Source organism: Thamnophis sirtalis, unplaced genomic scaffold (assembly GCF_051295495.1).
Source record: "Thamnophis sirtalis isolate CommonGarterSnake01/CBP01778 unplaced genomic scaffold, rThaSir2_p1.2 scaffold_1, whole genome shotgun sequence".
NCBI lineage: Eukaryota > Metazoa > Chordata > Lepidosauria > Squamata > Natricidae > Thamnophis > Thamnophis sirtalis.
Window position 1 is genome coordinate 50,005,836 of NW_028261381.1, and position 23,953 is coordinate 50,029,788.

General features: G+C 39.5%; 1 protein-coding gene and 1 long non-coding RNA gene across 7 annotated transcripts in view; one reads left to right on the forward strand and one right to left on the reverse strand.

The window, feature by feature from the left end:
- MYLK (myosin light chain kinase) overlaps window positions 1–11,009 on the forward strand; it is a 174,322-nt gene extending 163,313 nt beyond the window's left edge. For all 6 annotated transcript variants that reach the window (XM_087711787.1, XM_087711791.1, XM_087711793.1 and 3 more), the window contains 5 exons: window positions 1,796–1,948; window positions 3,854–3,977; window positions 5,428–5,554; window positions 7,696–7,827; window positions 8,700–11,009. In XM_087711787.1, the coding sequence (XP_087567913.1) occupies window positions 1,796–1,948; window positions 3,854–3,977; window positions 5,428–5,554; window positions 7,696–7,827; window positions 8,700–8,932 (769 nt within the window). In that variant the 3' untranslated portion in view covers window positions 8,933–11,009. The remainder of the gene's footprint in view (window positions 1–1,795; window positions 1,949–3,853; window positions 3,978–5,427; window positions 5,555–7,695; window positions 7,828–8,699) is intronic.
- Window positions 11,010–14,225: 3,216 nt separating this feature from the next.
- LOC148049400 (uncharacterized) lies at window positions 14,226–22,499 on the reverse strand. The gene is made up of 2 exons (XR_015696221.1): window positions 21,314–22,499; window positions 14,226–14,618 (listed from the first exon to the last, which is right to left on the reverse strand). It is a non-coding gene; the product is annotated as an uncharacterized LOC148049400 (long non-coding RNA).
- Window positions 22,500–23,953: the final 1,454 nt, after the last annotated feature.

Here is a 23,953-nt window from a genome sequence, read left to right on the forward strand (position 1 = left end):
TAGGGAGGCTACCTTGATTTCATTCTAGCATTATTGAAAGGCGCACACATCATTTTGTAATTGTCCAGTAAAAGTAGAATTGCCAGAGACTTTTAAGGTATGCCTGAGTTTATTCATACCATACCAAGAAGATGCTGATTCTAGTAGCTGAAGAAAAGTTTCCAATAAACAACTCAATATTAGCTCTAAGTAGCTGCATACCTTCATCTCCAAATTACTTTTTCCTTAAAGGTTGCTGTTCATTTTCATTTTAACAATGACACTGCAGAAAGGAAATAGTTTCCATAAACAAATACTGCTCTGTTTTGCTATTAGATACTGTTTCACTATTGAATAAAATAGAGATCACAGATCAAGGTTACAGAGATGTGTGGAAAAAATGAAGACACTCCATGAAGCATGCCAGCAAATTCCATTCCTGAACTCTGTATTCCTTCCCAAAATAGTTAAGGAATACTGTTTTTCTTACCATTAATTTCAAGGCAATTAATTTAAAAGTTCATTCTTTGTATCTTATTCTATGTCTTGCAGATCCAGAGTGAACTGATGGGACCTTTTTTGACTCATATTCTGAAATGAAGTTTAGCAGTTATTATATCATGTTTTTCAGCTTTTCTATCTTGAAATGACTCAAAATGGCTTAGATAAAATGCATTAATAAGCTAGTATAGCAGTGAGCTCAATTAAAATGAACTTAGCAACTAAAAAATTAAAATTAAAAAAGGGGGCATGCATAAGCGCACCAGCGTGCCTAACATCCCTGTCCTACTGTCCCCATCTATTTGTATTCATTTCTTTCTTTTACATCCATATTTATATCTGTCATCTTGTACGTGTTTGACAAACTAATAAATACAAATACAAACTTGGAGATCCAAAAGTCTGCTCAGTGTCAAAGAGAAATCAATGAAGGAGAGAGAGGATGGGAAATTTTACACTTTTTACAGAAAATACCTTTTCCAATGATTTCTTGATCAATTGTGTTTCTGATGTTGGAGAGACAGTTTGTCGCTATATAATTCATCTACAATGCCAGCCTAATTGTTTCAATAGGTTTCCTAAAGCACAATAGTAAAATCTACAGTACTTTTTGTTTAATAGCTTGTGTTAACTGTACACTGTAGAACTGAAATTAGTTTTTTTCAAACCATGCAATAAAATTTTCACATTTAATTCTAGAGTACACACAGTTTTTTCACCAATAATTTGATGAATTACATTTGTATTGTATATTATTTAAGAGTAGCACAACTACTATTGTGCAAATGAAATAAACTTCAGTATTGTATAGACATTGTTCGGTCAAGGGTTGCTTGTAATGGCATGCATTTATTCTATTGTCCAATTATTTTTATTTTGCATTTGGATCAGAAGCTTCCTTCCACTAATATACTGCATTTCCTTTAAAACAAAACAAAAATTACTGATTTTCTTTTTAAAAGACCTCTAGCTTACTGGCTCCCTCTAATGACTAAATAATGGAACTGCTTATTTTGTTTACTGCTTCTATGCATTTCAAAAAACAAATCCACCTTATTTTTCTTTGGCTTAGAGTATTGAGATCTTATTGAGAATGAGATCAGTTCTGCTTCTAGTATAGTAAATCTTTGATTTATCAGGCTGTTCAACTCTTTTGAGAACATATTTCTAAAGTGGTGCCTTCTTGTATGTAATCGTTAAATGTACATATTGGCAAACCATGCATGCTATTAAAAATAATTTATTCCTTTCCTTCAGAAGATATCAACACTCTCAAATAAATGAAACCATTCAGTGTTTTCATCCTAAATTTCAGGGTCAGTGGTCTTTCCCCTTTCATGGGTGATAGTGACAATGAAACCTTAGCTAATGTTACCTCAGCCACTTGGGATTTTGATGACGAAGCTTTTGATGAGATATCAGATGATGCTAAAGACTTCATAGATCACCTTCTAAAGAAAGATATGAGGTAAGGATACATTACATTCAATGTTTACATACTACTCCAAATATGAATGCATAATGACTGTTTTCCTGGAGAAACTTCTTAACACTGTTTTTCCCAAGCATAAGTGTATCCTTATTGTCGTACTTCTGTATTAATTTAAGGTACATGATGAGTTTAGACCCATGCTTATATTCACTTTGCCTTTCTGGAACTGATCTAACAATCCCAATCTATGACTTATAAACCTTAATAAATAATAAAATTAATACATTCAACTCTCTCCTTTAAATTTGTAATGACTTTTAAGTTATGGATATATTTTAACATTTCTTATTCTAGTCCATTGCTTTCCAGATGTATTAGCATTCAACTTGGCTAATGGTGCCATGTGTGGGAATTGCAAATGAGCAGGTCAAGGAAAGAGTTAAGTTCTAGTAGTTTTAGATTACTCCTTTAAATAGTTACTAGCCCCATAATCCTACCATCCGAACACTGACACCCAGTTTGTAAATCAAGGCAAGTGGATCTACAAAAAAAATTATTAGGTGTTTCAGGTTTACTCAAATTGCTAATTTATTGGCATTTTCCACACAAGCAGTCCAGCCATGAGTAGTACCTCTTTAGGATAACTAAACTTTTTTTTTTACTGAGTGCAATCATAGAAATATGCAGATCGATGTATCCCCAAAAATGCTTAATTCAATGTATAGTGTAATTATGTTATTCTTAATATAACTACATATGAAATGAGGTTTAATATGTTTAATTTAGAAGGGAGTTGAACTAGAAGACATCCAAGGACTTTGACAATTCTCTGATAATATGAAATGATATTCTATGTGCACTTTGCATTGATTGCTTTAAATTTAAAAAAAATTCAAATCCTCTAGGGACAATTGTGTGCATGTTTGAAACTCGCACCTTTCCCCCATGTTGTTGTTGTTTATTTGTGGAGATTACAAAATAGCTTCAAAATGAATGCCACTTTAATTTTGGCAGCATTATCCAGAGAATCTGTGTGGTCTACAAAAACAAATCTGGAAGCTGCATACAGATGCTAAATGTTGCATTTCCCACCCATGCTTCAGGAATAAAAAATATGATGTAATCTATAACATACATTTTTTTCAGAATGAATAATATATTTTTCTCTTATTACGTGATTTCTCTGCCTTCTGCACAGCAGTTATGAGAAAACATAGTGACAAATAATATGTTAATAGGTAACAAATGTAGACTGTTTCCAAGAAAAATATGGTATAGTTGTCATTTTTATTGCTCCAAAGATATCAAAAAGTAATGAAATACATCTGAGTACAGCAGAGGTTTTTAAGAATTAAATTTAGATTTTTTTGTCATAATGTTCCAAGGACATAAATCTTTTATCACTCTGTGAATTAAAATTAATTTATTTATTGACATATCACTGGAACTTATCTCATGGCTTATTTAAGGTAGTTCTCTGCCCTGCTGTGAGTTAGCTGCCTTGTGCCATCTGGAAGTGTATGGTAAAAGTAAGTATTTATAGCTCTGGGTGGCCATATTCCAATTTAAAAAGATTGACCCTCAAGAAAGCAAACAATTTTCTAGTCTTCCTAATATAACGCTGGAAATAAAACATCTGAGACATTGGGAATTGTTTTAAACTTACACTTCAAAAGAATAGTCAATTATTAAAAACTTAATTAAAATATAACATAAACATATGAAAGATTAGACCAAAAAAATTGAACCCAAAATATATTGCATCCATTTCCTTTACTTTTTATGTAATTCATTAATTCCCATGTTCAATATTCAAGCAAACCATGCAACTGAATAAAACTGTACAATAGTCTAATGAGCCATATTATTAAATATAGAGCTAAATAAAATCTAAGTTGTATTTATGTAAGTATAATAGTTATGATCTCTATTAACTCATAGGGACCGCTTGAATTGTACTCAATGCTTACAGCATCCATGGCTGCAAAAAGACACCAAACACATGGAAGCCAAAAAACTCTCCAAAGATAGGATGAAAAAATACATGGCTAGAAGAAAATGGCAGGTAACATATGTCTCTGGAGATTCTCAGTCATCCAGGTCATGGCTATCCCATGAATGTCAAAGAATTTGTTTCATATGTTCTTGATCACTCTGTTTACTTGCCCCAAAAGTGCTTTTTCCAAAAGCCAACCACCCTTTCTTTGTTTTTCCTTGAAGATGTTTCAATTCTCATCCAAGAAACTTCTTCAGTTCAGAACTGAAGCAAAATGTCTTTAAGAAAAAACAAAGGAAGTCCAGTTGCCTTTTGAAAAAGCATCTTTGGGGGTCGGTAAACATAGTGATCAAGAACATATGAAACAAATTCTTTGTACATTCTATCTTCAAAGTGCATGAATTTGGAAGATATATGAAAATAAAAGGCCCTTTGTTTAAGAAAACAATCCATCTTTTGCAGGAAAGCTATTACAAGTAGTCCTCGACTTACAACAGTTCTTTTAGTGACTGTTTGAAATCACAACGGCACAGAAAAAAGTCATCTGTGGCCATCTTTTACACTTAAGAGTGTTGCAGCATCTCCATGGCCATGTGATTTACATTCTGATGCATGAGAACTGACTCATATTTATGACAATTGCAGTGTCTGGGGGTCATGTGATCCCCTTTTGCGACCTGACAAGCAAAGTCAATGGGAAGCCAGATTCACTTAACAACCGTGTTACTAAGTTAACAACTGCAGTGATTCACTTAACAAATGTGGCCAAAAAAGGTAGTAATGTGGGGCAAAACTCACATTTCTCACTTAGCCACATAAATTTTGGGCTCAAATGGTGGTTGTAAGTTGAGGACTACCTGTACAGGATAAAAGAAGGACATCTTAAATTGCCTTATTCCAATCCCGGTCCTTAAAGTAAATATATGTAGCTTACATTCTCTCCTATTGGTACATGTAACTTAATTATAACAGATTAATGATCATGTTGGCTTTGATCAAATGTGTACCTTTGCAAGAAAATTCTCCTGAGATAATTATGGATGTATTCAGGGGGATTTTTAATTGTTATGTTAAACAAATTAATAACATTTGTCAGTATTTTATTATGGCTGTAGCAAAGGGGAAAGAGACATGGTGATTACACCATTTTGAAACATGGCTGGTAACTTTTTCCTTCATTTGGGCAGGTATTCAATATTGATTTGCCTTTTGATTTCCATTCCTTCCTCTGTTCCTTTTGAGAGGATAAATTCCTAAAAGTCCAGCTGCTTCACAGATTTCCTTGCCAGCCTATAATGCAAGTTGCCCAAAAGTTCTATGGTTGAAATATTTACTAGACACCTGTTACCATCCATTCTCTGGGTCAACTTTTACAGGACCCCCATCTCTAGAGTTTGCTCTCAGTGCACTAAACAGAACCATTCTATTTTTCTCTATCTTTTGCATCTTATTTTACAAATATGTTAAAAACAACAAATGGTAAGTAGGAATTCATCAGCATTTCTTGGTTATGTTACAGAAAACGGGGAATGCTGTTCGTGCCATAGGAAGGCTTTCCTCTATGGCAATGATTTCTGGCCTGAGTGGACGGAAGTCCTCTTCAAGTTCACCAACAAGCCCTGTTAATGCAGAGATTGAAGCTGGAGGTATGGAAATTCTGATATGAAGTGGAGGTATAGGTGTATACCAGTGATGGCAAACCTTTTAGACTGCGCATGCGCGCATGCCCAAACTGAAAGGTGAGTGCAAGCACAAACATGGACATGCACACATGCACGGACATGTACGTATGCACAGCAGAGACCCAAAGACCAGCTGGCCGCTGGGATGCAGGGCATCCCAACACTGGCAGCATGGCAAGAGGTAAGATCTTTTTCTTTTGTGCGCTTCTGTTTCATTGTTTGCCAGGAAACAATAGCTCACGAAAGAAACGCCACAGAGAACTGACCTGGGGCAAAGGTGCACGTGCCAGCAGAGAGGGCTCTGCATGCCACCTCTGGCACATATGCCATAGTTTCGCCATCACGGTGGTATACCAGAATCTTTCCAACTTTGAACACAATTGCAGAAGAATATGAAAACTGAAGTCCAACGCATCTGAAGACCATAAGGTTGGAGAAGACTGATTCTGTTAGTTCCAAAACTACAATATTCATTTGTGTATCATCGAAAATCTTGTGGTGTCATTACTGGTATTTTCTTAATTTGGACATATGGTTAATCACTCTTTTGCAGAGATCTATAATCTTTTGTGGTTCGGGCTAACACCTAGTCTGCATTTAACCCAAGCACACATTTGTCCATTTCTGCATATTGATTATTCATTCACCAGTAAAATATTGGGCAGAGATTGCCATGTAAATCATCTGAGCAGTAGAATTACCATGCCATATTTCTGGAAGCATATTTTACTATCATTTCAACTTTCCATTGAAATAAGAAAAGTGACGTGACTAGCTTCACAGATATAGTTAAGACAGATGTCAAGCAGATGGGACACAAAAATATGTATGAATATTGTAGGCTTTCATATTGTTTTGAAAGAAGTATTTGAGAAAGCTTTCGATGACATTCAGATTACCACATTATTTAAATGTAGATTATATGGAATAACACTTAAACAGATGCTTGAAAATTGTATTCTATAAAGAATATTCATCCACAACAAAAGACTGTAGAGTCTTTGTACTCTTTAATTCCCCCCCCCCCCCAAAATCAATTTTTTAATGACTTGGATAAGGAAGTGGAAAAAAAGATCTCTCAAAAATACAAGTAGCGCAGAATTGGGTGGAATGGACAATGAAAAGGAAATTTGACAGAAACACATATAAAAACAATAGAAAAAATGCAAACAGAGAATGAGGGAATCTCAGCTTGGCAGTAATACCTGTGAAAAAGATACCTACAGTTGTTGATTATATAGTGAATATAAACCATCTCTATAGGATGGCTTTAAAAAGCTGTTTAAGGTTGTGTCAACAGACATATAACTTTCAAATCACAGGAAATAATTAGCATTGTATGACTCTTGGTCAGATCCTATCTTGAGTATTTTGTTCATTTCTGATCAACCATACCACACATTGGAACAAGTTTAAAGAAAGTTGTGATAAACTGGAAACTAGAAATTAAGTTCTATGAAAAAAATGGAAAGAACTGGGAATGTTTTAGCCTTGAGAAGATACTGTGAAAGCACTTTAAAAATATCATAAGAAGTGTCATATAGAAGGCTCCAATTTGCCCTTTATCACTTTAAGGTGCAAGATATGATGATGGTTTTAAGTTTCAGGAAATGAGTCTAATTCTGATTTTTGTTTGTTGTTAATCACAATAGTATAGAATAAATATGACAATGGAACCCAGATAATTGTAACATCCCCTTTCTCTGAGTGTTTTCAAACAAAACTGAATAATCATCTATCTGGGCTACTTTAAATTTAAGTTCAGTTTGAGCAGGAAGTTAGTTTCAATAAACATTTGGCTCCTTCCAAATTTATGATATGTGTGTTGTCCTTTGCCACAATTTATGTCTGAACTGCAGGGATATATCCAATTCTTGGTATCCATGATGTTTTATCACATGAATTCTCCCAAAAGGAATAAAATGTTCCTATTTGAATTCTAAATTAGCAGTCATTAAAGATTACCATGGAAATAATATAAGGTAGACTTCTGTGAACTGCTATGTTATGGCTGAAAGACAAGCTTTGATGTTTATTAGGCTGTAAGAATTATTATCAGACAATTGTTCTGTGATAAAGCAGAACTGTGTTGATTTTTTCCCTAGATGAAACAGCCAGTGCTCTCTTAGAAGCAGTTGATGAAGAAAGGCCTCATGTGAAACCCTATTTCTCTAAAACAATTCAAGATATGGAAGTTGTGGAAGGCAGTGCTGCTAGATTTGACTGTAAAATTGAAGGTATTCTTCACTAATTTAGAAGACTTTATCAGCTATCCACCTGTCATTTTCCTTTTAGTGTTGGTGTATTGGTATTTTTTAATCTTCATGCAATTTGATGTACTTTATTTGCCAATTCTAATTCTCATTTTCTGGATGACCTATAAGATAGAATTCCATTTTAAACAGAGTTTTATTCAGGTTATCAATGACCAAATCTGGCTTTTAGTTATTGATTTATCTTGACGTACCTTGAGAGGGCTGCCATGTAAAGAAGATGTTGTGTGTTCTGCCTGTTTCAAATTAATTGGGTACTAACAGGAACTGCAGACCCACAAATGTATATATTGATTGACATTAGAGTCTCTATGTAACTATAATTGTACAACTAACACGTATCAGGGAATAGTCACTGTTGGACTCTGGCTGAGTACATGTGTTACAGGTAAATGGGTTTAAATTTTTATAACCATATATGGTCACTCTAAAAGCAACCGTACATCTATTCACTTTACATTTCACATGGTAGTTACTGTATCTTGTATTTACTGAGTTTATACCATCCCTGCTAATAAACTATGCAGCATTTGAAGGGAGCTGTTAAAGAGCAACATCTGGATTATGAAGATTCCACAGGATCCTCTTACATGGCCTGCAATTTCTTAGAATTGGACTTACTCTAAAACCTTCATTTGTACTGAACTTTTTGTACACTATTAACTGTTAAATAACTTAGTTGATAGATGCACATCTACATCCCCAGGCCACTATAGCCTGTTTTTTTAATGAAAAATTCTAATGATTGTCTATTTCTTTTTTATATTCAACACTTATCACTTAAAAAACATTTTTACAAATAAAATATCTTCATTTTCGCATCTGATATTTCTCAGGTTACCCGGACCCGGAAGTGATTTGGTACAAAGATGAGCAATCTATCAAGGAATCCCGGCACTTCCAAATTGACTATGACGAAGATGGCAACTGCTCTTTGATTATTTCTGAAGTTTGTGGAAATGATGATGCCAAATATACTTGCAAGGCAATTAACTGTTTGGGAGAATCAACTTGTACAGCAGAACTTATTGTGGAAACGATGGGGGAAGAGGAAGAAGAAGAAGAATGAATCAACAGAAGAGGAGAAAAACCACTCAGTTGAAGACTCTTTAATGCTCATGTAGTGTGACATTAGGTCATAGTTTTCTTCATTTGTTTTATAAGCAGTGTGGCTGACACCTGTTTTATTTATGGGCATTAACTTGAATTAACAAGCACTTTAGTTGGCTGTTGTGCTTGGATTTAGTTTAAGTTAAAGCATAAGTTGCAGAGCCCAGACAACGAATGTGAACACACCATATGAAGCTAATCTGCTAAAATCAACTCTTTCGTAAGCATATGATCAGGAGAGAGGAACTGGATAAGTATACTAATTGTTTCATCAAGCAATATAGCTAGCAAAAATGCATCTTTGGTGTCCTGTGACACCATTGAAATATGTATGAATGAAGTACATTTGGTGCATTAAAATTTTATCTGCAAGGGGCCCACTGGAAATACAAGAATAACACAGAAAGCTTCCTGATGGGATGCAAATTTAGACTCTAATTAGCTTCTCTTATCAAACAGATACTAAATATAGGTAATTATAATTATCTCAATGCCATCTTTGCAACACTTTACCATATTCAGGTTTGGGGGGAGGAGTTCCACCAGTGGCATCCCATTAACAGCATTTTGTGTCTTTCTTAACTTTCCCCTTGAGAGTTATTTGTAAATTCAAATAAAAAAAACCTCAATTTCAGAGTAAGTTATTACAAGTTCACCCCAAAAAAACTAATACAGTTTTGAGTCCAGCAAAATAGCTTGACAGTTCGGTAGATTGATCTGAAATCCTGTTTAGAAAATGAAAGACATTTTCCCTATTTTTGGTGGATTTTCATACTGAGTTGTATGTTATTGTGATCATCATGGTAACAGTAAGAGCAAAAATGAAAAAAGGAGAAAAAGTTGCAGGTACAATTTGTAACCAAGTTGGCTGAATGTGTTCGCTGAAATTCTACATTAATCCTGTTGCTGTGAAAGATGAATGGCATGCCAGGTTGCCTCATCATAACCTCATTTGGTACTGAATGGCTTTTTTTTGAAGGACGGAAAGAAATCATAATTAATACTCTGTCCTGATTGCAGATTTCTATTTGCATCACTGCTCTGAATGCCAAAAGGAAAATGTGTCAGAACAAAGTAAAAGGTTTTGACATGTAGACTTGTTGGAAACGAACAGTATATTATGAAACATCAATGCCTGTGTGATGCAACTTGGGTTTATTTGTATCATTACATTGCTCTTATTAGAAATATTTGTTAGAAACTGGATAGCCAGGAAAGAGAGCTCGATTACAAGGTCCTCTACAAACTCAGTATTGGTGAGGTTGATAGCTTCCTGCTAAATAAGCCCATGTAAACAAATACAAAGAGGCACCGAATGGTTAGAAAATATGTACCTTCCTCCAAATTGATTAACACATTCAGATTTTTCTGTGTTGCTTTCCTTTCACAGTTAGCTGTCATTCAGAACATCTAATGGTACCTGTCTACACTTAGTGCATCATTCCAACTAAGGCTTTTCTCCACTTCTGCAAGATGCAAATATTTTCAGCATAACCATTGGCTTCATTAAAGAACACAGAGAACAAATTTAGCATTAGCCTCTCAAGCCAGAAGAGGAAAATTAAGTATACTTCAATATAGATACATACAGTATCTTTAGAACGTTTGATCTTATTACTGTAGTCTTACATGTTCTGTATTTGCTTGTCTGCCTGTTGGAATGCAGATATTCAAAATTCCATTTATGATATGTACTCACATTTGCTGTGGGGGTTTTTATTACTGCTTTCGCTGTTTCTTAGTTGAAGTTATCAGCATGTCCTCATTTTAAGTGGATGAGAAACTTTTGTTATAATAAAACACAGTCATTGCCAGTTTGCCACACATTGTTATAAGGCAATTTTAATATTATTTAGTGCATACAAGGCATTTTTTCACATGTTTTCAATGTGTTAAGAAAACAGTGGGGTGTATTTTTGTATATCTTAATTAAAAATATGCTAATGTTTTCTGGTGTCTTAAACAGAGAGGGAATATTCGAGAACACTACAGCTGTAATTATTCACAATTTCTCAATAAATACATATCACAAAGCATGTTGCTACCAGTTCATTTGTTCAATATAAGCTCTGCATTCCTTTCTTAATCCAGGGTGAATGTTTGAGAACTTGTTTACCGCTCCCTGATAAATTTATAAATTATACTGCTTGCATGACCCAGAGTAATATAACTTTCTACCTAGACAATAGATTTATAAAGTACATAAATATGAAGAACATAGCTGAAAACTAAATTATTCCTCTTGGCCCATGAATCTTTTTAACTTGTACAAGTGGTTGTGTTTGTTTGCAAAATGGTTCTACTAATAGTTCTTTTTTTAAAAAAAATAATAATCTATAAGCCTTGAAATGTTTGCTTAAAGGCAAACACAGCACACCTACTTTATTTAAAATTTTTGGAGAAGCGATTCTTTCAAAATGCTTAATTTTAAAAAAAAAACAAATCTTAAAAGATCAGGAAAGAAAAATAACATATGAACATACTGCTTTGAGACCCATTCTAGTCAGCTTTCCTTGCAACTGGTGAATTATTTGCAAGTTCCCAAAAAGGAGGGAAGGAGGAATGGGAAGAAATGGTAGAGGTAGGGAAAAGAGGTGCAGCCTTTTGGAGATGATCTGGCTGAGTCTGGTGTGTGGGGATAAATGAATCATTAATTTGGGGTCTACACCCCATAAGAGACTTGAGTCTAGCCCCCCCCCCCTGAAGTTCCTTGACTAATCTAGCACCAATTCATCTTGATTTAGATCAGATTGTTGTGTATAGGTAGCATGAAATAAGCTTGTAGTACTCTTAAACTCCATTCTGGTTTCTAATGTCTTACACCTGACATCACCTGCTGGAGGAAATATTGTAGGCTCAAAATGGTGGCCTGCTCTCCTGTGGTCTATTGTGGTTTCTTTCTTTGCCCACTGCCTTCTAACTCACTTCGGCACCTTTCCAACATACCTCTCCACCTCCTAGGCATTTTATCCTTTTTTTTTCTTTATTCTCTCTTTTCCCTTCCATGAAGCCTACATTACTACATCCTGGAGTATGACAGGAGCCATCTACTAGCATTTGTGCGATGTGTGAGGGTGTGCTTCTACTTTCTCTTCCATGGCTGCTATTTCCTGGCATCCAGCATTGTGAAGAAATGAGCAGCTGCCAAGGATGGGAAAAAGAATCATTTTTAAGAATTAATTTTTCAATGTTGGGGATGCTGTGTTAGAGTTGTGGTGGTGCAATGGTTAGAATGCAGTATTGCAGGCTAATTCAGCTCACTGGCAGGAGTTTGAGACTGACCAGCTCAAGGTTGACTCAGCCTTCCATCTTTCTGAGGTTGGTAAAATGAGGACCCAGATTATTGGGGGCAATTACGCTGACATTGTGAACCACTTAGAGAGAGCTGTAAAGCACTATGAAGCAATATACTGTATAAGTCAAAGTGCTACTGCTATGCTGCTTTTAAAAAGTTGTTTTCCACTGGGGAAATCAATGTATTTTCTGAAGTTATAAAACAAAAACTATAAATGTATGCAAATGCTTAATCTCTTCCCCAAACTTCCCCTTGTCATCCATTGTTTTAACAGTTGTCAACATGTTGCAAAATAGCTAATATTTGCAGTGTTCAATCTTGATGAGATAGGGTCAAAAAGGCAGAAAGAACAATTCCGCATGAATTTTGTTTGTGGCGGTTCTTCATTTAGAAGTATGATATTAAGTGTTCCCTTTTCTCCATTCCAAACTGTCCTGTCTTCAAAAAACACAAAACTACTTGTGTAGTTCTCTCTCTTCCTACACAATATCCCTCCGGGTTGCGTTAAGTGGAAGAAGAGAGAAAAGTTATTTTCAGGAGACAGACTGTATTATAACTGATATAATTCACCCTGTATGATTAGTTTACAGTCACTGCTGTGCATATTCTGAATTAAAGGCAATCTGAATAAACTATGGTTATTTAGCCATCTATGGGCATTCTTATGCAAAGTCAATTTTTATTGCAATTTATATTGCAGTTTGAACTTCCAAACACATATATACATGCACAGCAGTGGTGGGTTTCAAAATTTTTTGGAACCTCTTCTGTAGGTGTGGCCTGCTTTGTGGGAGTGGCTTGCCGGCCATGTGACCAGGAAGGAGTGGCTTGCCGGCCATGTGACCAGGTGGGATTGGCTTGGCAGTCATGTGACCGGATGGGATTGGCTTGGCAGTCATGTGGCCGGGTGGGAGTGGCCAAGACGATGTAACTGAATTCTTTGCCCCAATGGATGATCTACAAAAAGATATAAAAAAGGAAATTTATTATTTTGTGTACTTACTACTTAAATAAGATTAAAATAAGTACACAAAACAATAAAAGAGCTATTTACAGAAGGAAGATGACTGTCCTTGCCAGTTTTCAATATCACTGACTCCAATGAATGGCCTGCACAAAGAAGAGACACAGAAACGAACTCTTTCATTGCATGCACTGCATTAGGATGAAACCAGCACACAAAATAAAAGGAAGATTACTGTCCTTTTGTGTGTTGAAGTCACCCACTGATCACCTTGTTCCAATGAATGGCCTGCACAAAGAGATACAGAAAGGAAAACTTAATGGCTTGCACTACTATATTAAGGATGAAACAAGCACACAAAGCAATAAAACAGCTATTTACATAGGAAAGATGACTGTCCTAGCGGTCATACTCTGTTGCCTCTTCATTCTGTTAAATAATACTAACTGCAGAAGAAATAAAACAATATTGGACTTGATTGGTTGTTAAGCTGAGGACTACACTACAGGTAACAGAAGGGATCTCTGTTTTCACGCAACAGTGTACAGTCTTTTCAGGAAGGATGTCCCATCTAAGAAGTTAGATCAAGAATGAATGTCATAGGTAGATTCACAGAGCAATACAGATTTCTTTTTCTGAAATTTATTCCTCAGTTCAAAAAACAGGAATGTATGAATTAGATTCAATACTTAGGACAGACCAAGTAGCTATTCAAGAGTTAGTGGTGTTATGGTTAGAAGCAATGGTAAAGCAAGATATGGATTTAAAACCAGTAATATTTGGTTGGGCATTTCAAAGGGAATACAATACATATTTAATTTTACACATGTTAACAGTTGCTGGAATTGTGTTTTCACAACAGTGGAAAAACAAAGATATGAAAATGAATAAATATTAGAATGTGCAGGAATGAATAAATTGACAATTAAAATCAAGAAGGTGTCAGCACCTCTCCATTAAATAATTAGGAAAGAAAGACCACGAGACTCCATGTGTGGAAATCAAGTGTACTTTTACTAATTAAAAATGATTAAAGGCATAGCGAAGCGAAATCTGAATATTTAGGCGCGAAAGCGATTGATATATAGAATAGCCCATTCCCCACCCCTTGGCATCACAGTTACAGTCCAATCATAATTCTCCCAAGTGTCAGGTGCGAGATAACTTCAAAAGGCATCACGAAGATGGAATGTCGGTGCCGTTAGTCCTGGCGGGAAACTCCCACGCATGCGTAGTCCGATCAGCAGCTGAACTCCAGAACCTTCCTCCAGCACATTGAGTAACCCCTCCCAAATACCATGCCCTCCCTCCCCGTTTCATGGCAGTCGAAGCAACAGCAAAGCAGAGGCTGACATCCGGCCATCCCCCGGAAAGAGGCGGTCAGGCCTGGAAAACGAGAAAACACAAACAAACAGACGAACAACAAAACACAGAAGAGAGAAGAGGGGGGGGGGGAAGAGGAAAAAAATCAAGGCTTGTCAGGATAAGCAGAATAAAACTGTCGAAGCAGCCGGGGGGCACGAACATGGGATTTGTCAACCCATTCCGTATAAGAGGGAGGAAAATGCTTCCAAGCCACTAAGTACTGGATCCGATTACGCCGCCATCGAGAGTCCAGTATCTCATGAACTTCAAAGTGACGTTCACCATCAACCAACAGGGGAGCAGGTGGAGGGTCGACAGGCGGACGTAAAGTAGAAACACGAACAGGCTTAATGAGGTTAACGTGGAACACGGGATGAACACGGTTGAGATGCTTGGGCAGCTGCAAGCGAACGGAAACAGGATTGATGATTTTGATGATGGGAAATGGACCAAAATACTTAGGCCCCAATTTCCTCGACTTTTGTGTGGTTTGAAGGAATTTTGTGGACAAGTAAACCAGGTCACCCTCCCTGTACTGATAAGGTTGCGCACGCTTCTTATCAGCTTGTTTCTTATGAGCACGATGCGCAGCATCCAAAGTAGCAAGAGTCAAAGGCCAAACATGGCTCAGACGTTCGCTCCACTCAGCGATGGAAGAAACTTGCGGTTGGTCACGAGGTAGCTCAGGAATAGGAACAAAATCTTGACCAAAAACAACATGAAAAGGGGTGAAACCAGTGCTGCTATGGACAGAATTATTGTAGGCCACCTCAGCATGCAGTAGCAAGTCCACCCAATCATCTTGCTGATAATTGATGAAACAACGTAAATATTGTTCTAAAACAGAATTAGTCCTCTCACAAGCCCCATTAGTCTGAGGATGGTGGGCGGAGCTTAGGCCCTGGGCGGAGCCAATGCGTTTAAGAAATTCCTTCCAGAAAGCCGAAGTGAACTGGACACCCCTATCGGAAATAATGCGATCAGGCACCCCATGCAAACGGTAAATGTGGGAAATGAAGAGTTTAGCCAGTGCCTTAGCAGAAGGAATCTTGTGGCACGGAACAAAATGAACCTGTTTTGAAAATAAGTCCGTAACCACCCAAATGATGGTGTGCCCCTGGCTCTCAGGAAGTTCGACAATGAAGTCCATCGAAATCTCCTTCCAAGGGGCGACAGGGCGGGCCACAGATTGAAGTAGGCCCTGTGGTTTTCCAGGTGGCCGTTTAGCGGCTGCACAGACCGGACAACTGGCAACATAAAGTTCAATGTCCTTTTTCAGAGAGGGCCACCAAAATTGTCTCTTCACCAGGTGTAATGTTTTTATGAAGCCAAAGTGACCCGCCAACTTAGAATCGTGAGCTCGTTGGAGGACGACGAGACGAAGAGAGGCTGGGACGTAAAGCTTGGCTCCGATCCACGGTAAATCGTCCCTCATCGTGCACTCATCCTGATGCTGCTGGAACCAGTCATCTTGGGGAAGGGCGCGTCTGAGGTCAGAAAGAAAATCTTGAGGCACCTCCACTTTCGAGCGTGCCTGCTGGCGAGTGACCACCGGAGCCGCCAGGCTGGATGTGGGAACGACAGGCTGAACAATACTCAGTTTAGAGCAGTTGTATTGAGGGAGTCTGGACAAAGCATCAGCCATGAAATTTTTCCCCCCAGGGATGTACTTGAGTGTGAAGTTGAAACGGTTGAAATGTTGGGCCCAGCGCATCTGCTTAGGGGATAGGCAGCGTGGGGTCCTCAAAGCCTCCAAATTCTTGTGGTCAGTCCACACCTCAAAAGGGTGTTTAGCGCCCTCTAGAAAGTGGTGCCACGTGGCCAGGGCCCATCGCACTGCAAATGCTTCCTTTTCCCAAACGGCCCAACATCTTTCAGTGTCTGTGAGCTTGCGGGAGATGTAAGCGCAAGGTTGCAAATTACCTTGGTCGTTGGCTTGTAGCAACACGGCCCCAACAGCGACGTCATTGGCATCGGCTTGGACGATGAAAGGCTTGTCCATGTCGGGATGCTTCAGAACCGGTTCCGCAGCAAAGAGGCGCTTCAACTTCTCGAAAGCAGCTTGACACTCCATGGTCCAATCCAGTGGTTTGCTAGGCTTAGGTTTAGGCCCACCTTTGGACTTCAACAAATTAGTGATAGGAAGCGCAATTTTGGCAAAAGAAGGAATGAACTGATGGTAGAAATTAGCAAAACCCAAAAACTTTTGCAATTGCCTGCGTGTCCGGGGTGCCTCCCACTCAGTGACCGCCTTCACCTTCCCAGAGTCCATCTCAATGCCAGCGGGGGAGATACGATACCCTAGGTAGTCAATCTTCGCCTGGTGAAATTCACACTTGGACAGCTTGGCATACAGTTCAGCGGCCCTGAGTTTTTTCAAGACAGTGCGGACCAAAGCGACGTGTTCGTCGTAAGTCTGAGTATAGATAAGGATATCGTCCAAATATACGATAACGCCTTTGTAAAGGTGGTCATGCAAGATCTCATTAATTAATTGCATGAAAACTGCAGGCGCCCCCTGCAGGCCAAAAGGTATCACCCGGAACTGGAAGCAGCCGAGGGGGCAGTTGAACGCAGTCTTCCACTCATCCCCCTCCTTTATGCGGACTCTATAGTACGCTTCTCTGAGGTCCAGTTTAGTGAAAATGCGGCCCTTCCCCAATTGGGCTAACATGTCCTTCATTAACGGCAACGGGTAGAGGTTTTGGGCCGAGATCCCATTCAGATTCTTGAAATTAACACACAGCCTCAGGGAGCCATCTTTCTTCTCTCTGAATAATACAGGGGCAGCTACTTTTGGGCGTGCTGGCTCAATGAAACCCCGTTCTAAATTTTTATCAATGAATTTTCTCATTTCCTCCATCTCCCTAGGGGACATGGAATATATTTGGGGCTTTGGAAGCTTGACACCGGGCAAAATGTCGATGGAGCAATCAGTAGGCCTGTGGGGCGGAAGTTTGTCGGAAGATTCCTCACTAAAAACTCCTCTCAGGTCCCAATACACTTTTGGAATCTTTTCCTCTCCTTCAATCCTCTCCTGCCCTCTGGCGGCCAAAGCAGAACTGCAACTAACAGGCTCTGGGGAAACGCCCTTCCCCTCAGGAGGCGTGCTTGTGCGAATGCGCAACCATCCCTCCCTCCAATTTATGCGAGGGTTCCATTTTCGAAGCCAAGGGAGGCCTAAAATGAGGGGCCTGTCCATTCCAGGAGCCACAATAAAAGAGATCAATTCGGTGTGGGAGCCCATTTTCATCTCTAGAGGTTCAGTATAGAAATGGGCTGGGCCACCCCCTGCTATGGAACCATCTATCTGGCAAAAGACAATAGGGGTTTTCAAAGTTTTTAACTTGAAGCCCAGTTTCTCCACCATAGCAGGGTTGATCATACAGCGGGAACAGCCTGAGTCAAGGAGGGCGGGAAGGTGTTCTGACACCCCATCGGGCGGAACGTTTAACTCTATTGGGATGAGCATGGGGCCTTTGTTTGAACTCACCCAGCGAGGCGAGGCGTCGTCATCGGAATCATCAGAGGAGCTGGTAGTGGCATCAACCTCTCCCTCCACGTCCTGTCTGAAACGCGGGGGGGTGGCATCCGCAGCGAAAGCAGCTTCCTTTTTCTTTTTGTCCAGGGCCTTGCTTGATCTCCCTTCCCTCTTGGCAGGGGGTGGGGTGGTCGCGGGAAGTTTAGCGCGGCATTCCGGAGCGCGGTGGCCTCCCCTCCCGCAACGAAAGCATGTGAATGGCTTGACTTTGCCTGTGGGGCCTCCCTTCCCCTCGCTCCTGCCACGGGAAGGGGGCTTTTGAGTTGGGGGGGAGATCTTGCTGCTCTTTCTTTCTCTTTCTCTCTCTCCTCTTTTGCACGCTGGAGTCTAATTAAATCAAGCTCAATATCTGCTGCATTTTCATACCAAGCTGTAACGCGCTTAGGAAGGTGGCGATTAACACATTGTTGATAAATGTCCTCATTCAAGCCCAATGCAAATTTATCCAAAAGCGCTTCTGCAGACCATCCTCTCATATAAGTACAAAGGTGTTGAAACTCCTGAATGTACTGAGTCACTGGCCTATCTCCCTGTGTGAGGGTCATAAATTTCAGTTTCCCCTGTTTCTCAGTTAGGGGGTCATCAAATCGTCTCTTGAACGCAGTCATAAAAGCGTCAAAATTCCTCAGAAGGGGGGAATTGCTTTGGTGCAGACCCATCATCCAGTCGGCAGCCTCTTCCTCCAAAGCAAGTAACACCATACGTACTTTCATGTCATCCGATTCTAAATCGGGCCCATAAATTTCCATAAAGTTATAAACCTGCATAATGAAGAGGCCCAGCTTCTTGGGATTTCCGTCATACTTTACAGTTACTTTACAGTTAATGACTTTTGCCATTCTGTGTCTTCTTGGGGGGGCCCCTGCTCTGGCAGCCCCCCTGGCTGGGGGGGGGGGTGAAGCTGTCTCTGGGTTAGCTTGCTCCCATTCCCCCTCGGCCTCTTCACCCTCCCCGAATCTTTGCCTAGAGTACCTCTGTTCCAAGTCCTCTGACTGAACTCTTTCTCGGGGCCTTCGTTCGGCCCCCGCTTCAAGCGGCCTCTCCTGATGTTTTCTTCTGGTAACTCCAGCATCCCAGCTTGCACTGTCCTCCTTTTGTCCCACAGACAAGGACCAATGGGGGGGGATCGCAGGGCCCGCTATTTCCAGCTCAGCCATCCTCTCAGGTAATGATGGACCAGCAGTTTCCTTTTCAATTTCTTCATCGCTTGCGTGCAAAGACAGTTTCTCCGTTTCTCCTTGCAATTTCACCCCCCACGGAAGGTTGTATTCTCCTGGTGGGGTGTTAGTGAGATTTCGCTTACTGTCAGCGCCTCTCCATTAAATAATTAGGAAAGAAAGACCACGAGACTCCATGTGTGGAAATCAAGTGTACTTTTACTAATTAAAAATGATTAAAGGCATAGCGAAGCGAAATCTGAATATTTAGGCGCGAAAGCGATTGATATATAGAATAGCCCATTCCCCACCCCTTGGCATCACAGTTACAGTCCAATCATAATTCTCCCAAGTGTCAGGTGCGAGATAACTTCAAAAGGCATCACGAAGATGGAATGTCGGTGCCGTTAGTCCTGGCAGGAAACTCCCACGCATGCGTAGTCTGATCAACCAGTGAACTCCAGAACCTTCCTCCAGCACAATGAGTAACCCCTCCCAAATACCATGCCCTCCCTCCCCGTTTCATGGCAGCCGAAGCAACAGCAAAGCAGAGGCTGACAGAAGGCTTCAAATACTGTTTCGCATGAGATTTGTTTTATCAATTGCTAACTAACAGAAACAGAAATTAGAAATCTAAAAGTATGAAAGAAAACACCAATTATGTAAGGAAAGGTCACTAAAATGTATAAGGAAATATTATTAGTACTTGATCATTATTAATGCGTAGATAACTGCGGGACATTTTGCACCCACACTCACACAAACTATGACAGTGCCAGGAAAACACCAAAAAATTATAATTTCCCCCAAAAGATTGCAGATGAAACCAGTTTTTTCCCCTAACCCTGATGACAGGAAAGACAAAGCCACTGGAATAAAAACCATCAAGGCATTGTGGGAAGTTATAAAGGACAGTGCCAGAAAGCTCACAGAACCAGGAACCACAATTACCTAAACAACCAGGTATCACACAGAAACACACAAAATCTGGCAAAGCTGCCTTGCACCAACCTGGCCTGGCCATAGAAAAACAGCCACTTTAAGACACATAAACCATGCATCAACCTGCACACTTAAAAGCAACATATTGCATCACAAATAAAACATTTGCAAAAAGGAATAACATTTCTTGTAATAAACATATTCTATAAACAATAAATAAATAAAAATTCCCTAAAAATAATTTTAAAAATCTATAAAAAATTAAAAAATCCTCAAAAAACATTTAAAAATATTATATACACAATAAATTAAAATAAAACCATTTTAAAGTATTCCACACACAATAATTTAAAATAAAACCATTTTAAAGTATTCTACACACAATAATTTAAAATAAAACCATTTTAAAGTATTCCGCACACAATAATTTAAAATAAAACCAGTTAAAAGTATTCAACACACAATAAATTAAAATAAACCATTGAAAAAAATTCTATACTCAATACTTTTAAATAAAACGATTTTAAAAAATTCTATACACAATAAATAAAATATTCTTTAAAAAAACATTAAAAGCATAAAAGAAAAAAAAAACGGGTCACTTACCAGCAGGCAGAATCAGCAGCTCTCCGATGCGATGGATGCAGCAGGGAGCAGGCAGGCAACGAGGCAGCAGGTAAGCTGGACTGAAGGGACAAGGGACAACAGGGTCAGTTAGGCCTGCTTGAGCGAGGCGGCCACCCAGGCTGGGGACGGGGGGGGGACGCGGGGGTAGCAGGAACTGCCCTTTGGGCCAAGCGGCATATGCCAGCTCGCGGCAGGCCTTCCCTCATGAAAGCCGCGAGCTGGCGTACGCTAGCCTCCTGCTGCCGCCGCCCACCCCCTTTCAGCTGCAGGCTAGCATACGCTAGCTTCCCACTCCCACACCCCTTTGGGCCATGCGGCATATGCCAGCTCACGGCTTTCACGAGCGAGCTGGCATACGCTAGCCTCCCACCACCCACCCCCTTTAAGCCACGTGGCATACGCCAGCCTCCCGCCGCCGCCACAGCCCCCTCTTGCGCTTAGTTGCTTACCTGAGGGAAGCAGCAAGCTGCTGGAAGGCAAAGCAAAGCGAAGTAGAACCTCCTCTAACCAGTACGGTAGATTTGACGAACCTCTTCTATGGAACCAGTTAGAACCGGCAGGAACCCACCCCTGATGCACAGAGACTTAAATTGATTCCTACTCCATGGATACTTTTCTTGAGATTGGAATTCCAAGATTTAAACTATAACTGCAAATCCCTCTTTTTGAACATATAAGAAATACCAATCAAAAGTCCATTCAGCATTTAGAAACCAGGACAGGGTGAATTCTAGTCCCACCTTGGGCATGATAGCTGGGTGGGTGACTTTGGGCCAGTCATTCTGCCTCAGGTCAACTCACTTTACACTTTATAAAAACAATAAAGGGAACATAAACAAACAATGGCAAAATTTCACTAAAACAACTAGTTCAGAGAGTATTTCTATGTGATTTAAAGTTTGGGAAAGTTTGAAAGCTTTTTAGTTTCATCAATTCTTAATGCGTAATTTCTGGAAAGATGTGCTCTTTGGAAGACAAAATGCTCAAGTGCTTGATATTTCTATTCATGCACTGGATTGAACCAAGAATTGTGAGGCATAGGTATTTAATGTCAATATTTCCCAACAGAAATGTGATTTGACATTAGCTATTAGGACAACAAACTGACATTCCAGAGGCCTGACTTTTCCACTAGTAGTCCTTCTAAGTCAACATTTTGAAAAAGCATTAAAGTTTCACACAAACACACTCACACAATAGGTATAATTGTAGTGTAAATCATGGAATCCTGACTATCTTCTTCAGCATATAATTCTGGAAGGAACTAAGAAGCTTGGTATGCAATCCCATAATTCCAATGCAAAACTAACTACTTTGCTTCTCAGTAAACCTGTATAGAATTCTGATAAAACCAAGAGCTTTCCTAAACATGTGCAATCACACATGCACACACATAATTATCCACAGCCTCCCACACATAATTATCCACAGCCTTGTTAGACAGGGCTTCCTTCTAAAAAAAAAGGTACAGATTCGAAGTACTAACATACATCAACCAGTTATACTTGTAAGACAGTTGAAAAACATGTTCCTTGGTTGCTTTTAAAAGGAAGCCCTTAAATAAAATCTGTCACTTCCCAAACAGAAAAGGGAAGATCCCAAGATTTCTCTGTGGGAATCTTTGAGGATTTCCTTTCTCCTTCTCTATTGTCACACAAAGTTATTTATTTATTAATCACATTTATACAGCTTCCCATCTCATAAGAAACTACTCTGGGTGGCATACAACTATCGATACAACCATATAAAAATCATTATAGAAATATAAAAGTTCATATAAAAATGGAAAGCATTATAAAAATTTAAAATATACAAACCACACTGGGACAGTAGAGAGATTGATCACAATGAAATTACCTTAGGCTATTTGGTTCCCTGGGTCCCCCAGACCTGGTAATATAGGGACTTTTTAAATGGTAACAGGGATGGAGCTAACCTGACTTTGGAGGTGAGAATAGGGAGGGCTCCATAGCAGAGCAGACCCTCCTCCTGTGACTCACCAAATGTAGATTTCTGGCAGATGATAACCATAAGATGCCTTCTCTGCCCATTTTATAGGACAGGCTGATGTAGTCATGGAGAGACAGTCCTTCAGATAACCTGCTCCCTTCGCAATCTGAAGGTGGCCGGGGCATGAGCGATTGTGAGCACAACTGACTCGGGAAAGAGGACAACTGGTGCACAATTACAAAGCGGTGCCACAACTGCCATTTGTTTTTGTTTTCTTAGTAGGAATTGTGGGGCTAGGACCCTCAAATTGTATACCAAGTCTATCTGGATGTCAGCCCTCGCAGATAAACCAGACAGGAAACAGGACTGAATGAATGAATTCTACTTTATTGTGTAAGGTTATGTGGACAGAATCTTGCAACTCTGAAAGTACAAACTACTGCCTCCATTTTTAACTGCTCAATCTATTAGGGCAGATCCTTTCTAAGTGTCATTCTCTGACTGCTATATTACTGGGGGTTCGTCCCTCTCTGATTGTTTCCTCGGCAGCATCTCTTCATCTCTTTCCCCAAGGTCATTCATATATCCCATTAAATCAGGGCAATGCCAGCACAATGAACACCAGATGTGGCATAGTCCTAGAACCAGTAGGCCCATTCATTCTTGCCAGAGTTCAGCTGAAGCCTTTGTCCATCATCGTAGCCTCCAGACATTGGGATAAGACATTCATGGCTTCATTTAATTCACCAGGAATATATCCGCATTCTGCATGCTCATGATAACTCACCCCATGGCAAAGGACAAGTTCACCAAACAGCCTCATGTAAAGAAATGTTCAATAAGAAAGGAAGATCACTCAACCATGTGGCACCACATATAGTAGTGGCCAAGGGTGGGCCTCTCCTTCCTAATTGCCACTTTCCATAATTGACCACAAATAAAGGAGACAAACCAGGTAACCAGACAGCCCACCCCAATCCCCTGAGCCAGTCCATTGAAAGCTGCTGAGAGGTCAATAGGCAACCTCCATCCTGCCTATGCTAGATATTATCCAAAATAGGATAAATACTGTTTCCATCCCATACCTGGGTCTAAATCCTGACTGAAAAGGATCCAGATAATTCACAGGGGCCCCTGAA